The sequence below is a fragment of the Balaenoptera ricei genome, chromosome 6 (genome assembly GCF_028023285.1).
Source record: "Balaenoptera ricei isolate mBalRic1 chromosome 6, mBalRic1.hap2, whole genome shotgun sequence".
In the NCBI taxonomy this organism is placed as follows: domain Eukaryota; kingdom Metazoa; phylum Chordata; class Mammalia; order Artiodactyla; family Balaenopteridae; genus Balaenoptera; species Balaenoptera ricei.
The window spans coordinates 29143899-29158015 of record NC_082644.1 but is presented as its reverse complement, the minus strand read 5'-3'; the positions used below and the strand labels follow the sequence as shown (position 1 = coordinate 29158015).

General features: G+C 39.5%; 1 protein-coding gene across 6 annotated transcripts in view; it reads left to right on the top strand.

Moving 5' to 3' along the window:
• The window catches only part of LOC132366923 (contactin-associated protein-like 3), a 164108-nt gene that overhangs the window by 100882 nt on the left and 49109 nt on the right, over positions 1-14117 (top strand). For 4 of the 6 annotated variants that reach the window (XR_009503605.1, XM_059924372.1, XM_059924373.1 and 1 more), the window contains exon 3: positions 3228-3338. Coding sequence is in view for 5 of the 6 variants with exons in the window: in XM_059924372.1 (XP_059780355.1) it covers positions 3228-3338 (111 nt within the window). In the remaining variant the exon portion in view is untranslated. Of the gene's footprint in view, positions 1-3227; positions 3339-3651; positions 3944-14117 lie in introns of those variants that run through there. The other 2 variants (XM_059924375.1, XM_059924376.1) reach the window with 2 other exon arrangements.

The window sequence follows — 14117 nt, the reverse complement described above, 5'->3', positions numbered from 1 at the left end:
CTAAGCTTTTCTGAGAACATTTGAGCTTCTGAGTACATTTGCACTTTTGAAGGAATAAGTGCATTTCAAAACTGAGATTATTTCATAGAATAATTTCTTATTAATATGAGTGTTATTATGAAGAGAAATAAACTTGCTTTAGCCTATTGAACTGTAATATTATCTGTCTATTTTCATTTGTTAATTCTTACAAGATTATTACTTGTACTCACCTCATTTTCTCCCTAAGTGGTAAATAGTTGTACTTTTCAGTTGTTTTGCCATCTCGTTTGTTAAAAACAATTATTTATGAATAATTGTTGTAGCTTTGAAGCATTTCAGGATTCATCTTTTTTTTTTGGATAGAAATAGTATGTATCAGACTATTGATAAGAATAATATTCAGTGGAAATCAAATATTTTTTAATGATTCCAGAAAAAGAAAATTAAGTTGTGTCTTAACAATTTTGGCTCCAGGAATCGTAGTATAAAATATAGACATTTCAGATTGAAAACAATGGTTAAGGAGATTTTTGGGTGGCATCTGAGACTTCACCTTACTTGAATGTAATTTAGTTAAAAACACAGTGAATGTACAGAAAACACTGTCCAAACACAGAGCTGCTCTTTTCCAAGTACCTTATTGGACATGGTCACGTTTTTTGATCACGTGCATTCTCAAATTTGACTGTGTGGAAGTGAATTGGAACAATCAATTAGGGTTGTAAAGAAAATGATCACTTTTAAAATTGTTTCTCAAAGACAAAGATGACTTCATAAGTGCCAGTACATCTTACTCTTTTTTTTTTTTTTTAAAACTAAGATTCATATGCCTTCTTTTGAGGAAAGAATAAAAAATGAGAATATGGCTTGGAACGTTGCATGCTGCCTTCTATAACTCTCTATAGGGAAAACGTCCTTATAGAATATTTTGAAGAAGCTTATGTGATGACTTGTCTTACCATACTGAAAATAATAAAAGCAAACACTATTAATCCTCATAGAAACCCTATGAATTGTGTGATTCCCCTTTGTCCAGTTGTGTGATTCAGTTGTGTGACATCCTCATTGTACAGATGAGGTAACTGAGGCTTAGGGAGGGCCAGTGACTTCCCAAGAGTAGGCAGCTTGGTAAATGTCATGCCCACACCCTGTCTGGCTCCAGAATCTACACTTGGTCCTCACTGTTTCCAACCCAGAAAGGAGAGACCCCAATACGGTGAGATGAGAAAGATGTGAGCAGAGGGGACTGAGTGGGGAGCGTCTGGGGAGACTCAGAAAGGAAGCCGTGCTGGGGGGGTGGTGGGGGAGGCTGGGAAAGGAGCAGGCTTCCCAAGCTAAACAGTTGATGGAGATAATCTTCACTTACCCTCCACCAGCTCTGTGACTTTGAGCAGGTTACTTAGATCCCTGGGACCCCTTTACCTAAAGGGGGAATGATGCAGGCCTGGTCTGCTCAACAGGCAGAGAAATTGTCCCCTGAGAAATTGTCACGTTAACATTCGAGTTAGCACAGCTGACTGTGGATTGTGGGTGATCCCAATCTTCTGGAATTTTCTGAATGGCTAATAATGCCCCAGTAATGTCTCAACAGCTTTGTACTTGCAGTGCACACACTCACAACGGGAGCTTCTTTGCTCTTCCTTGTGCCAAGGACCCTTCGGGCACTTTGCTGAAGCCTGACCCCTTCTCACAGCAATGCTTGTAAATGCATAAAATGTATACATAGGGTTACAAAGTAAATAGTTATATTGAAATGCTGATATCAATGTACTAGAAATTGTAACATAGTGTCTTCTTAGTTATTAGTGCATTCAAAAACAAGATCTAGTGGTGACTTTAATAAATACTGTTATTTTGAAGTAAAGGGAACCATAAACAATATTTCTAGATGTCTGTGACAACGATTGCTATTAAAATATCTGTAACTTATGTTGGTAACATATGCACGGGCACTGGTGAATATAGTCTGGTTTGTCTACATTTGTGACTGAAGAATATGCTAAATTTTAGCTAGAGGTTAGTGAAAATAAAGATGTAATTTTTTTCTATTCATCTCAACAGACCCCCTATATCATATTTGTACCACATGTTAAGAACCCCTGAGCTGTGTGATTCACTGCTTCAAGTTCCGTGAAAAACCCTCCTGAGCTTTGATTGAACTTCTAATGAATCTTTAGATCAGCTAGGGAAAACCGGTACCTTAAAAGTAGTCTTCCTATTTGCAATCATTGTAGTCTGAATTTATGTAGTTTTTCTTTAATGTCTTTCAATACAATTTTTATAATAATCTCCATAAATGTCCTGCAAATTCTGTAAGATTCATTCTTAGATACTTTATATGTTTTGTTAGTATTTGCTATTCTATTTAATTTCTAACTATGGATAAGTTTAGAAATACTATCAGCTTTTGTATAATGAATTGTTAAGCTAGCCAATGACTTTCAGAATTTCTACCTCCATAATCGTATCATCTGGAAACGATAACGGTTGCTCTTTTTTATCCAATTTTGTGCTTATAATTTTTAAATTTTCTCTTACGTACTGATAGGACTTTCAGTGCAATGTTCAATAGAAACAGTGGTGTCTGTGAAAGTGTTCTTTCTGATTTTCAAGGAAATACTTTGAATATTTTCCCACTTAGGAGTGACATGCTAGAACCAATTTTTAGCAGCTAGCAAGAGCCAATCATTAACTTTTCATGAATTTTGCATGAAAATACAATCATTATTAAAAATTAAATTACATAAACATAATTAATTAAATCATATTAAAACAAAAGTAATACATTCTGAAAACTCACCACTTCCTACTTTATGTCATCTTGCTGTTATCAGTGCTCTTGAGGTTATTTACATACCTTGTGTCTGCGTGGTGAAAATACTATATAATGATTCTTTTTCCAACTTCCTGGTCAGTGACATCACGCTGCTAGCTTTGAATTGGCCATGGTACGAGTATTTACACCATGGAAAGTGGCAAATGCTACCAATCAGGGTTTTTAATTTTCCTTAAGAGCCTGTTGTTCAACGTTTACTAACACACCTCTGATCAAGACTGATGTTTGGAACAGGCTCTAGCATTTTCCTAGCCTGTTAACTAAAAAGAAAGGAAATTAAAGAAGAAGAGAAGGGAGGGTGGCAGGGAAATAGGAAGGAAAGGAAAGTAAAAGGGAAGGAAGAAGAGAGGAAGAGAGGACAGGAAAGCTTTAATCAGTGTATTAACCCGCACGTGGTGTTTCCCCCCAGATAGCGGTGACGCTCCTCTGGCGTCTGCCCTGGCCCGGGCTTCCTTCAGCAGCTCCTCAGAGCGGTCCAGCAGCCACGGCCCTGGCTTCGCAAGCCTTAATCGCAGAGACGGTGAGTCTGCAGCTGTCTTCTTGTCAATCCACGCTGATTCTTTCCCAGAGAGAATTATTTTCATTTTTAGTTCATATTCCTTCTTATAGGTCAAAACTTAATGATATTGAGTTTAATGAAACTGAAGAAAGCAGCAGGTTCATCATATCTGCTAGTATTCCTCTGCTAGCTTTCTTCTTGCTTATGATCCATTGTTTGGTTTGTTTTGATATCTTCCTTCCCTATTGATTGCAAGCAAATGATCATCAATAAGATTTATGAGAAGGGAATTATTGGAGTCTAGATTTTTTCCAGGGTTATCATCCCTTTTTAGTTTTAGGACCGGCGACAGAAGGGTGACTAGTCAAGTGCGCTGGTCATGAATAACTACAACAACACAAGAAGGAGCCAGTGCTGCAGCCACTGGGGAAGCCTGATGTTTGCAAGATGTGAAGCTGCCAAAGGATGTCATGGGAAAATGACTCCATTCCCAGGACTTGGCCTGGGAGGAGACCAGGTGAAGGCTGCTACTGAAAATAAAGATTCCCTTCTTATTAGTGGGAAGGGAGTTAATGACTTACTTTTTGGAAAGGTCCATTTTTGCTACTTGAATGTTGTCGAGTGAATTACCTCTTCTATTGCACAAATACTAATTCAGTGGATTAAATAAGTGAATACATACACTTCAAATTCAAATGCTTTGCTACTTTTTTTGATTAACTTTTATTGGAGTATGGTTGCTTGACAATGTTGTGTTAGCCTCCACTGCACAACAAAATGAATCAGCCGTACCCATACAGATATCCCCTCCCTTTTGGACTTCCCTCCCACTTAGGTCACCACAGTGCATTAGGTAGAGCTCCCTGTGCTATACAGTATGTTCCCATCAGTTGTCTATTTTATACATAGTATCAATAATGTATATATGTCAATCCCAGTCTCCTAATTCCTCCCACCCCACCCCTTTCCCCCTTGGTATCCATACATTTGTTCTCTACGTCTGTGTCTCTATTTCTGCTTTTGTTTTGCTACTGTTTTAAGGGATAGATTTTTTAAATAAAAGATGAATTCAGAAAGTAAAAGTTAAAATTAACTGTGTCCCATGTAAACGCACTGCTGTAAATTCTGGAGATACTACTAAGGAATTGAGTGTTTTCCTCCCTTTCTTTGACATTTCTAAGATCAGAGTTAAAGTCTAGCTTGAACTTTACTGTGTCCTTAAGGATCAAATTTGGGAACCTAGTAAGTGATCAAATAGATTGGCAGGGAAGAGTAAGAACACAGGTGAAGAAATTCAGTGAGCTCAGGATGGGAAGGCATGTCCATTAATTGTCCACCTTCATGGTCTTTTCCCAGGAAAAAGCATTTTGTGGCCAGATACTTACTCCTCAAAGCATCATTCATAATCATTTTTAGCACCTCAGTAAAAATATATTCTCATTGAAACCAGATTTCAATGAGATCAGTTATCAAATTACCCATTTTCGGTCTGGTGGTTATTCTAATATCAGCTTAACATCTAAACTTTCCAGTGGTTTCCCTAAAATTGTAAAAACTAAATAAGCCATATTTAATTAGTTTAAAGAGGCCCGAGGGGCTTGTGTGTTGTGTTTCTAATTTGCATGTGTAGAGTATCTTTATGATTCAGGCCTCCAGTGCTATCAATATGGTGGCACTGGGAAGTTTATAAACATTAGAAGGGAAAATCCTGAAGCTTAAGATGAACTTATTTCCATTATATTTAATTAAAAAACTAATAACTCAGAATATTATAAGCCATCATTATAAAATGGTAAGTACAAAGCTTATCTTTTATATTTAAACTACTCTCTTTGCAAATTTAAATTAATTATTTTAAGAGTGGCAATCAACTGATGAGGGTTTTTTTTTCATGGTTGTTGCTACTCTGATTGCATATAGTGTACATTTCACTAAATATCCCTAGATATTACCACCTGATTTCAGACCCATTTCTAAAGCATGCTTTAGACAGCACAATTTATCAATATTCCTTCTGAAGGATTATCTATATGTGTTTTCTGTTAAAAGCCAGCATCCCCGAGTCTTTATTGACATTTCCTTTGCCTTGGTAAATGCTGGAGAACATATTAGTTCACTTTAGTTTAGATGATTATGATGTAAAATGTGGATAGTATGAAATGTGGATGAATATAATGAGGGCAATGATTCTTCATATATAGTAGTTTTAGCTTTTTGGAATATTTTGTGTATGATCTAGTGAGGAAAATCATGTTAGACTCCCTGATTGTATGGTTAAAATTTCCTTGGTCTGTGTTGTAGTATTTGGAAGTTTTAAAGAAGGTGGTCTGTCTTACACCCCTAGTTTCTTATTTTGCCCATAAGTCATTGCGCTTCTAGAATGTTCATGAAGAATTAGAAATGTCTCAAATATCACAGCTTCCACCAAGAACTTTATACATAGCAGCTGATCAATTCATCTACCTGATACATAAAGGTAGTAAGAGAATAGTCTATACATAATTTTTGATTGTATGTGTGTGCATATATATAAATTTGACCCACTGTATAACCCCCCAAAGCCAAATAATTCAAACTTTAAGGCATTTTATGATTTTAAAGTACTTCACTGATTCAACACATAACAAATGTTAATTAATTGACTAGAACTTATTGCACATTTCATGTTTTCTCTTTTACATATTTTTTACTTATGCAGTTTATGTATTTATTTTGTTTTCTATTAATTTATGAAAAGTAGTAAAATATTTCTTAGAAAAGACTTTGCAATAAATAGAAGAAAGAAGTCTATGAAGAATATTAAGAGGAATGAGCAGAGAAGTTAGGAGGGATCCAGGCGTTTCTAGGGACAGGTGGGCCAAAGCATAGAGATGCAGACCTTGAATCTTTGAAAACCATGATTCCTGAGCATGTTACCACCTGTTTGCCAGTGTTTTCTGTGAGCTCCCTAATGGAAGTGTTGGTTATTGTAGAGATAGTAATGGGCTAGTATCATCACTCAATATTGGACTAAGTGCTCCTGGAGTTTACTTTTGAAATTTCTAGTCTGGTTCCTCTAGCATTCCCATTTTGAAGTCTGGGATTGGGTTCCAGATAATACATTTAACAAAGTATCCCCTCTGAGGTCATACACCTTACCTTTTTATACAGAGAAACACAAATTACTGGAAATGCCTGAATGTATAATTTTTCAGAACTGATGGATTTTTTTTTAAGGGGTAAACCACAGACACGTACATGTATTCATATACCTATTCAAGAAAATTGATGCCATTAGATAAAAATGTAAAGTTCTTGAAGCTTTACATCTTTACAGTCAAATTGGGTTTGACTATTCATATTAGCTGAATTTGTTTCCATCAATATTAAATTGATATTTCCTAGAATTACAAGTGACCTAATATTTCTCATATAAAATCAAGATTGCTGAAATCTGTGTATTCTAAATAAGAACATGCTATAATATTGACTTCATTTTTTTCTTCTCAAAAATCTCCTAAAGGAACTTTATGCAGTTTATCCAAGTTTATTCAAAACAAAAGTTAAAAAACCAAAACCAAAAGTAAACAAACTACCTTAGAGTAAACCACGCTGGACTTTCATTCTAGATCTTGCATGTGAAAATAACCTTTTGTTTTTACAATTATTGTTACTGGAGGTGACCCTTCATGAAACTGGCTTTAGCATTTCAGATGCTACTTTCCAACTCCGGATAACATGTTCTTTTTAGCCACGTGACGTGTCCTCTTTAGTCACCGCAGGCATGGTGGTGAGATGAGTGGTCTGGCCAGAGCTGATTGAGATTGATTAGGAGGAAGTGTACACACATTTTGTTCTCCTTTTTTGTTCCCCCGAAGTGCTTGCATAAACAGTCATCCCCAGAAAGAGGGACAACTCCGTTCATGGCCCAGATGCTGAAAATCACGCCCTCTAATGCGGCAAGCCACTCATCACTGACAGTGCAAATGAGACTGCTTTAAATTTAACTTGATCAAAAATGGCATATCAGATTACTATATTGTGTATTGCAAACAGAAAGTAGATGGAGACAAGCTGAACTGACTGGATGTTTTCTTTTCTCTTTGTAATTCTTCACCTTTCCTGTACCGAGACATTGATCATATTTCCTCACAACAGACTTATGTGTTGGTGGAGCCAGGAAAGACTTTGTCTAATGCTCCCAATACAATTGATGGCTGAGCATATTAGCAACAATTCTCAGCGTTAAGATATTTATTTCTCACTTTAGGAAGTACATTTACTAGTACAAGTTAATACTCCAGGTTTTAGCAGGAAATAAATACACATGATTCGATTAGGAGACAATGCTTAGGCCTGGGCATCAGACACTAAATATTTTCTTATAACCTGGAACGTCTGATTATTTGGACTCTGCAATATCCCAAATAAGCTATGATGTAAAATTCACTGTTTTTTACAAAGAAATGTTAGAAAATGGAAAGAGTGAATAATAATTTAAAATATCTAGACGTATATCAACTCCTGATATAAATCAGAATATTACTGAATACATCAAAAATGTTTGATGCAAATCTTATAATAATAAACTTGTCCCTCATATTTTTTCATAAAATCGTAGTTCTCCAGTCTTTCTATCTTTTATTCACAGGCTAGGTGCCTGGTAGAACTGGTCAGTATTCCCAAATACTAGTCTGAGCAATTCAGATGGCAATAAAAGGGCTTGCAAACCAGATTTTTATAAAGGCATATGAATGTACTGGGGACTTTTTGCCTCTGGATGTCAGATTTTTCATTCTGTTTATCTGTGCTTCCTAAAAGTTTTTAGACCTATTAGGGCCAAGACACATTCTTTTTCCGATTTTTCTTAACAAATGATCCTGCAGATGCAACTGTGGGTATTGAGTGCAGTGGACAGGCCAAATGTAATAGCATCCATGTAAAATACACCCATGTACTAAAGCACAGAGCACTGTCTTGGTGACCAGGCAACTTTATTAAATCACGGCATGATGGTAGCATGTGAGAGGAGAAGCCCCCAAATCCCAGGGTTCGTGCAGACCCTGCCGTACAGTTGTCACACAGAACTCATCTGCTCAGATTTTCCCATGGTCCTTTTCAAGGTCTGGAGTCTCCAGGTTACCTCCATAGAACCTAAGATGCTAGATGAGACAAACCAGAACAAACCAAACGTGTTTTTCAGCGTTGTCAACAACCTTCAGGGAGGCAATGTTGTCATTTCTCTCTACCAAGTAGCCCAAATTATAGCACTACCCCCAGAATAAGGCAATCCTCAGTCTCTTTTGGATTCAGTGGACTCTTTTGAATGGGTGAACATCTTCCAGGGATGCTCAGATTTCTTTGTTCCTGCTTCTTTCCAAGACAGTGTTTGGGTTTACAGAAGGGCTGGTGCCCTCATGGAGCTGAATGGTGGGGCTTCTCACGTTGGGGCTCAGCTCCTTGCTATCTGCTGAAGGGAGTTTGTCTGCTTTTAACGCTGAGGGTTACTTGGCACCTGCTCCTGAAGCCTGTGGCGGATTTACCTCTTGGTAAGACCGTGTTCCCAGGGAACAGGTCATTGTCCCTTCCGGGATCTTTGCGATGTCACTTCTTGCCTCCCTGAAGCCTGACCATGAGTCTCATTTGGTTTCCAGCCTGAGCAGCCTTGGTTACAGGTTTAATTTGCCTTTGCCAAGTTGACCTGTTCAGATCCAGTCAGACTCTCATCTCACTTCTGTGCCCCCTTTTGATGGCCTGTGGGCAGTCTGGTTCACCATGCCAAGGGGAAAAAGATCGTCAAATGGTTTTGTCCTGGCAGTTTAGTCCAGAAGAAACCTATCACTTCCACTCAAAGCTTGTTGGCCAGAGCTGGTCACATAGCCTCACCCAACCACCAGGGGGCGTGGAAATCGCAATCCTCCAAGTGCCTGGAAGGTAGAAGAAGGGAAATAGTTGGCAACCATTAGTAATGACTACACAGCCCCCTACAAGGTGATCTCCCAAAATTCCAAATGGAAGCCAAGACAAAGCCTTTCCACAGCTTGCTTATTCCTCTCACTTTTCTGATCCCCCTGGGACTTCGCTCCTGAGCAAGGTGTCTGAATCACCCTCCCACCACCTTTTACCCTTCCTCCATTTCCTCTCTTTCCCACGATCGTCTGGGTTCCCATCTCTTCTTCCTGCCAAAGAGGGAGACATCACACGTCCTGTTTCCTATTTTCTTAGTTGGTCTTTGCCCTCCCTGGCTTCGCTAGGGCTTCATGGGATAATGATCACTGGCTAACAGGATTTACCAGAGAGGAATGAAAAACACAACAGTTTATCCTTGCAAAATTATGTCTGTGTTGATTATCTGCCCAGTAAGTATCTTATGGTGGCCACAATTTTGCCATAGTATTTTTCCAAGAGTAAGTACTGCCTATGACGTACTTGGCAACTTCCCAAAAGGTATGTGGAAGCCCTTCTAAGCACTATCCAAATTCAAAAATAGTTGTCTAGCAAATTCTACTCTGTTCTTTTCCAAAGTAATCACTTTTATATCATGTATAATATACAGAAATGTTCATGAACGTTATTTATTTAACAGTATGTATCCTTGACATACACCATGATGTCTTTGTTTACTCCACTTTTAATAAATATTGGCATCCCTATGGAGATATATTTTATCCCATTACATACTGCTTTACTCATCCAATGCAATTACATTGCCTCTTGTAGGGATATTCCCTTTTTCTTGTTTGGAGTCACTGATGAAAGACGTACCAAGTGAGGTGACCTTCAATCCTGCCAAAGGGGTGAGGTTCAATTAGCAACCTTTCATGAGGCATCTGGGATCACTATTGATCAAAGCACACAGGAGTCTTGAACTTCTGGTTTAACTTGTGGCACAGAGACTGGTCCAGGAAGACCACAGCCAGTGACAAAGGCTAATGGAATATCTCAGTGGACCCTGTGGTCAGCTACTCCCACCTTTGCTCTGAACATTAATGAGGAGCTTCTGGACTAGGGGCTGACTGGAAGATGGTATTTCAGGGGTTCCCTGTTCTCTCTGTCCTGTGATCCTTGCAGTAGACTCTTCCCTTGTTGCCATGTTTCCTCCAAGGAAATCCAGTGGAGCAGGCTTTTCTCCGACACAAAATAATGCCATACTTTGCTGGGAATGAATGCCTACACCCCAGAAAAATGCACCTTTGTCAGTAGTATTTACATTTTGTGATGCTCAGACCTCATCCTTTTTGCATTCTCATTTTACTACTCTATTTTGTATAGCAGCTCGTCTGTACATATCTCTTTTTATCCAAGGCTTCCACAGTGTGCTTACAAATTGTAATGAATTCAGCTACATAACATCACTAAAGAAAATGTAAGTTTTACCATCAATGGACTTTTTTTCCAAAGGCTTCTGGCTAACTGAGCAGTCAAGTATGGATGGATAATTTAGTACTCATGGTTTTATTTCTAAGCATGTCACCCTTGCATTTCCTGACATGATCCTACACTGAATTTAATTAAAAAGAAAAAGGAGCTCTCGCCTTAAGAAGAGTAACGCTGTGTCCCTGGGAAGTGGTGGGGGCCTTGGAGCAGAGCGCCTGGCCTCCTGCCCTTCTGGGCATCCTGGATTCCCCACTGCTCTCTACATGTCAGAGGGAGATGCAGCTATTCTGAGTGGCCTCAAGAATGATCTGGAATCATATCTGTTCTGAATAACTCAGGGGGCCTCTGAAAGATGCACAATGATGCTTTTATAGAATTAGACCAGATCTCAGAGCTGCATCTCTCATAAACATGAAGATTTCACGGGAGATGCACAAATAAACTTGGTCATACATTTTATTCAGTCATGCATGAGGTATTTAGTACATGTTCGGATGGTTTATAGGCTTGCTGGGCAATTCGTATTTTATTTCTAAGGTGAGAAATTAGCAAAATCATCTTATAGTCTTGTCAATACAGAACTTCAAACACATAAGAACTGCAAAGCCTGAGATCAACTCAGATCTGAATGCCTCGCTACTGTGTGTTTCTTTAAAACTTGGTCAGGAGTGTCTATGAGAGAAGCAAAACAAAACACACAGTAGCAATGGATTTTTGTTTATTTTATGCAGAAAGAGCTGCAGCAATGAATGTTAATTGCCAAGGGCATTGAAAGTTGTCCCTCGGGACACTGCACACAGAACTTAAGGGAGTCACGTGTGAACAGTCACACTGTACTTTTTTTCTTTAATATCACTGGCATTTAATTTGAATCACAAATTAACAAGTATACACTTATTTTTTATTTAATTTTAAATTGTCTGTTTACAAAACCATTATAGGGTATGTCTGCATTTAGTACAGGAATCTGTTTTACAATTAGGCAGCTCTGTGTGATTCTTTCATTATGGATGCACTTTTTGGAAAGCTACCTGTTGTCTCCTGCTCAGGCTGCTAGCAGACTGCAGGAAGCACAGCAGAAAGGGAATCAGAGGTTACCTAGACAGGTCCAGAGGGAGGATTTCTGCATTTTTTACATCCTGATAGCTAGAAATGGTATATGTAGATAGTTGGAATTGCTCCTTAAGAAATCAGAGCTGGAGCAAATGCTTAAATTTCCCTCAGCAATGTAGGCAGGGTTGTGACAAAAACACCAATATATAAATCCCAGAGATCTCTGAGTGGGATGGTCAGGGAGCATCCCCAGGGTCTGCTGCCCTATGGCCCCTTTTTCCTGGGAACATCTGTTACTCCTGCTTATCTCACCCTTTCCCCACTCACCCAGCCCCGCCTGGAATCTGGAATGAGTTTTCTGTGAATTACGATGCATTTAAGTGAAGAAAGAAATACACAGAGCTTGATGAACTCCTATTTGAGACAATGTAATGAAGATCTTGGAGGGAAACTTCCCTTGGTTACAATTTCGATTTAGCCATTTACTTGCTTGACATTTAGATGCCCTGGAGATAGGTTAGTCTGTTCACTTCAGATTATCCCACTTGACTTTGCTCCCTTCAGTATCTTTCTGCTCTGGACCTTGTTCCAACTTGAAGAAGGCATGAGCTATTCTCCTTTTCACCTCTGGGTAATTTCCACCTCTGGGTAATTTCCCCCTCTGCACAAAGCTGACACTCATTATGACAGTGCATGCCCCGTGGCCACCAGGGGCAGGGGTCATTTTCATCTTGATCAGTGAGCAGAATAATTAAGGCCCTCGCTGAGAGTTTCCTGTTCAGCCTTTCCTCTCCCCAAAGACACAAGTCACTGCCTGTGTCTGAGCCAACGAAAGGGGGGGGGGGGGGGAACAATCACACAGGGATAACTAGAGACAGAAACCTTCCAATATATCTGCCAGTATATCACTATAAAAGACAGTCTGGTATTGATAAGCAAACAATACTGAATAACTGACAAATCGCAGGGATATGTTCTTAGAAGGGGTAGAGAATGAAAAGGGAGCTAAGCTTTAATAAAATACCCTCACCCGAACCTAAAATGATTGTTTTTTGCTTGTCTGCAAAGCAGAGACTGTAACACCCGTCCCACTTGCCGGGTGCATGGAGGAGTTGTGAGGTAGCACTTAGAGCATCTGGGAGGGTCCTGAACACATCACATGCTTGTGACAAGTTTTGGCTTTCCTCATTTTCTCTCCTTTATCTAGTATAAAGTGGCAGGTAATGGGCCATTCAGTAATGAAAAGACTGCAATGCCCCACACTCTGGATGTCACCCCTCTTTCACCATGACTGTCTCCCGTCTTGCGATCGTGTATGGGAGAGAAAGTATTGTGCTAGATGCTCTAACACAGCTTCTTGTTGAATTCTCATTGCAGCCCTAAAGCATACCTATCACACTTTGCTGGGAGGGATGTTTTGTGTTCAGTGTCCTAAGCTGTGGAACCTTGTTCTGTGCAAGTCAGACCCTCTGGACATGTTTTCCTTTGTATGAATTGTGACACTTTATTCAACTAAGGGGCTGAGGCAGGAGACAGGACGGTGACAATGGAAAAAGACAGTCTGTGGTGTGGTCAGGGGAAGAGCTGGGTGGGAGGGCAAGTGCCTTTCTTGTGGGTTCAGCACTGGTGACTCCAAAACAGTAATTGCAAATCCCTGGGCTCTGTTTCAGGGGGTGTTGGTTCCCAGGGGGAATTTACTGAAGATTTGCAACATTGAATAATGCAGGCTGATCAGTTTCAGAACCACTGCTCTGCAGCTAAGAGCTGGTGGGGCGGCTGTGCTCAGGGTACCCACTTTAATGTTGTTTCAGTGTATTTTGTTTTGTTTTCCATTACAGAACAGTGTCTCCCTTACCCATCAGTAAAACTGTTCGGGGCTCCCTAACAGTCCTCAGGTTACATTTGTGCATTTCCCACTTTTTCCAGTCATTAGAAAAAAGGGCATCTACCCCGGTGGACTGCGTGCATGGGCGAATGCACAGTAATTCAACATCATCACCCTACAGGGGTCTGGGGATTACGCCGTGGCTGTGTTACCCAGCTGAAATGAATTGCTTTGCAGCACAGGGAATTCTGCAGTTTCATTACTTTATCAGAGTACCTACTTAATCAGATAGCTTAATTTGCATACCAGTAGCACCTTCTCACCACAGGTAAGGAATGTGAAATGTTCAAGGTTGATTACCTGCAGATGGTGAAGAGTGGTTGACAGAGACGTGGCTGCATCTGTGGGAGAGGCTGGTCCCAGGGCAGATGCTGGAAGCATGCCGATGCTTTTTACTCTCTTGCATTTCTGTACATGTGGTACCCGTGTTGATGATACTTCCTGCTTCAAGAGAGATTAAAGATGACAGAGAAAGATTGTGAAATGCAAAAAGAAGAAGTATCTTC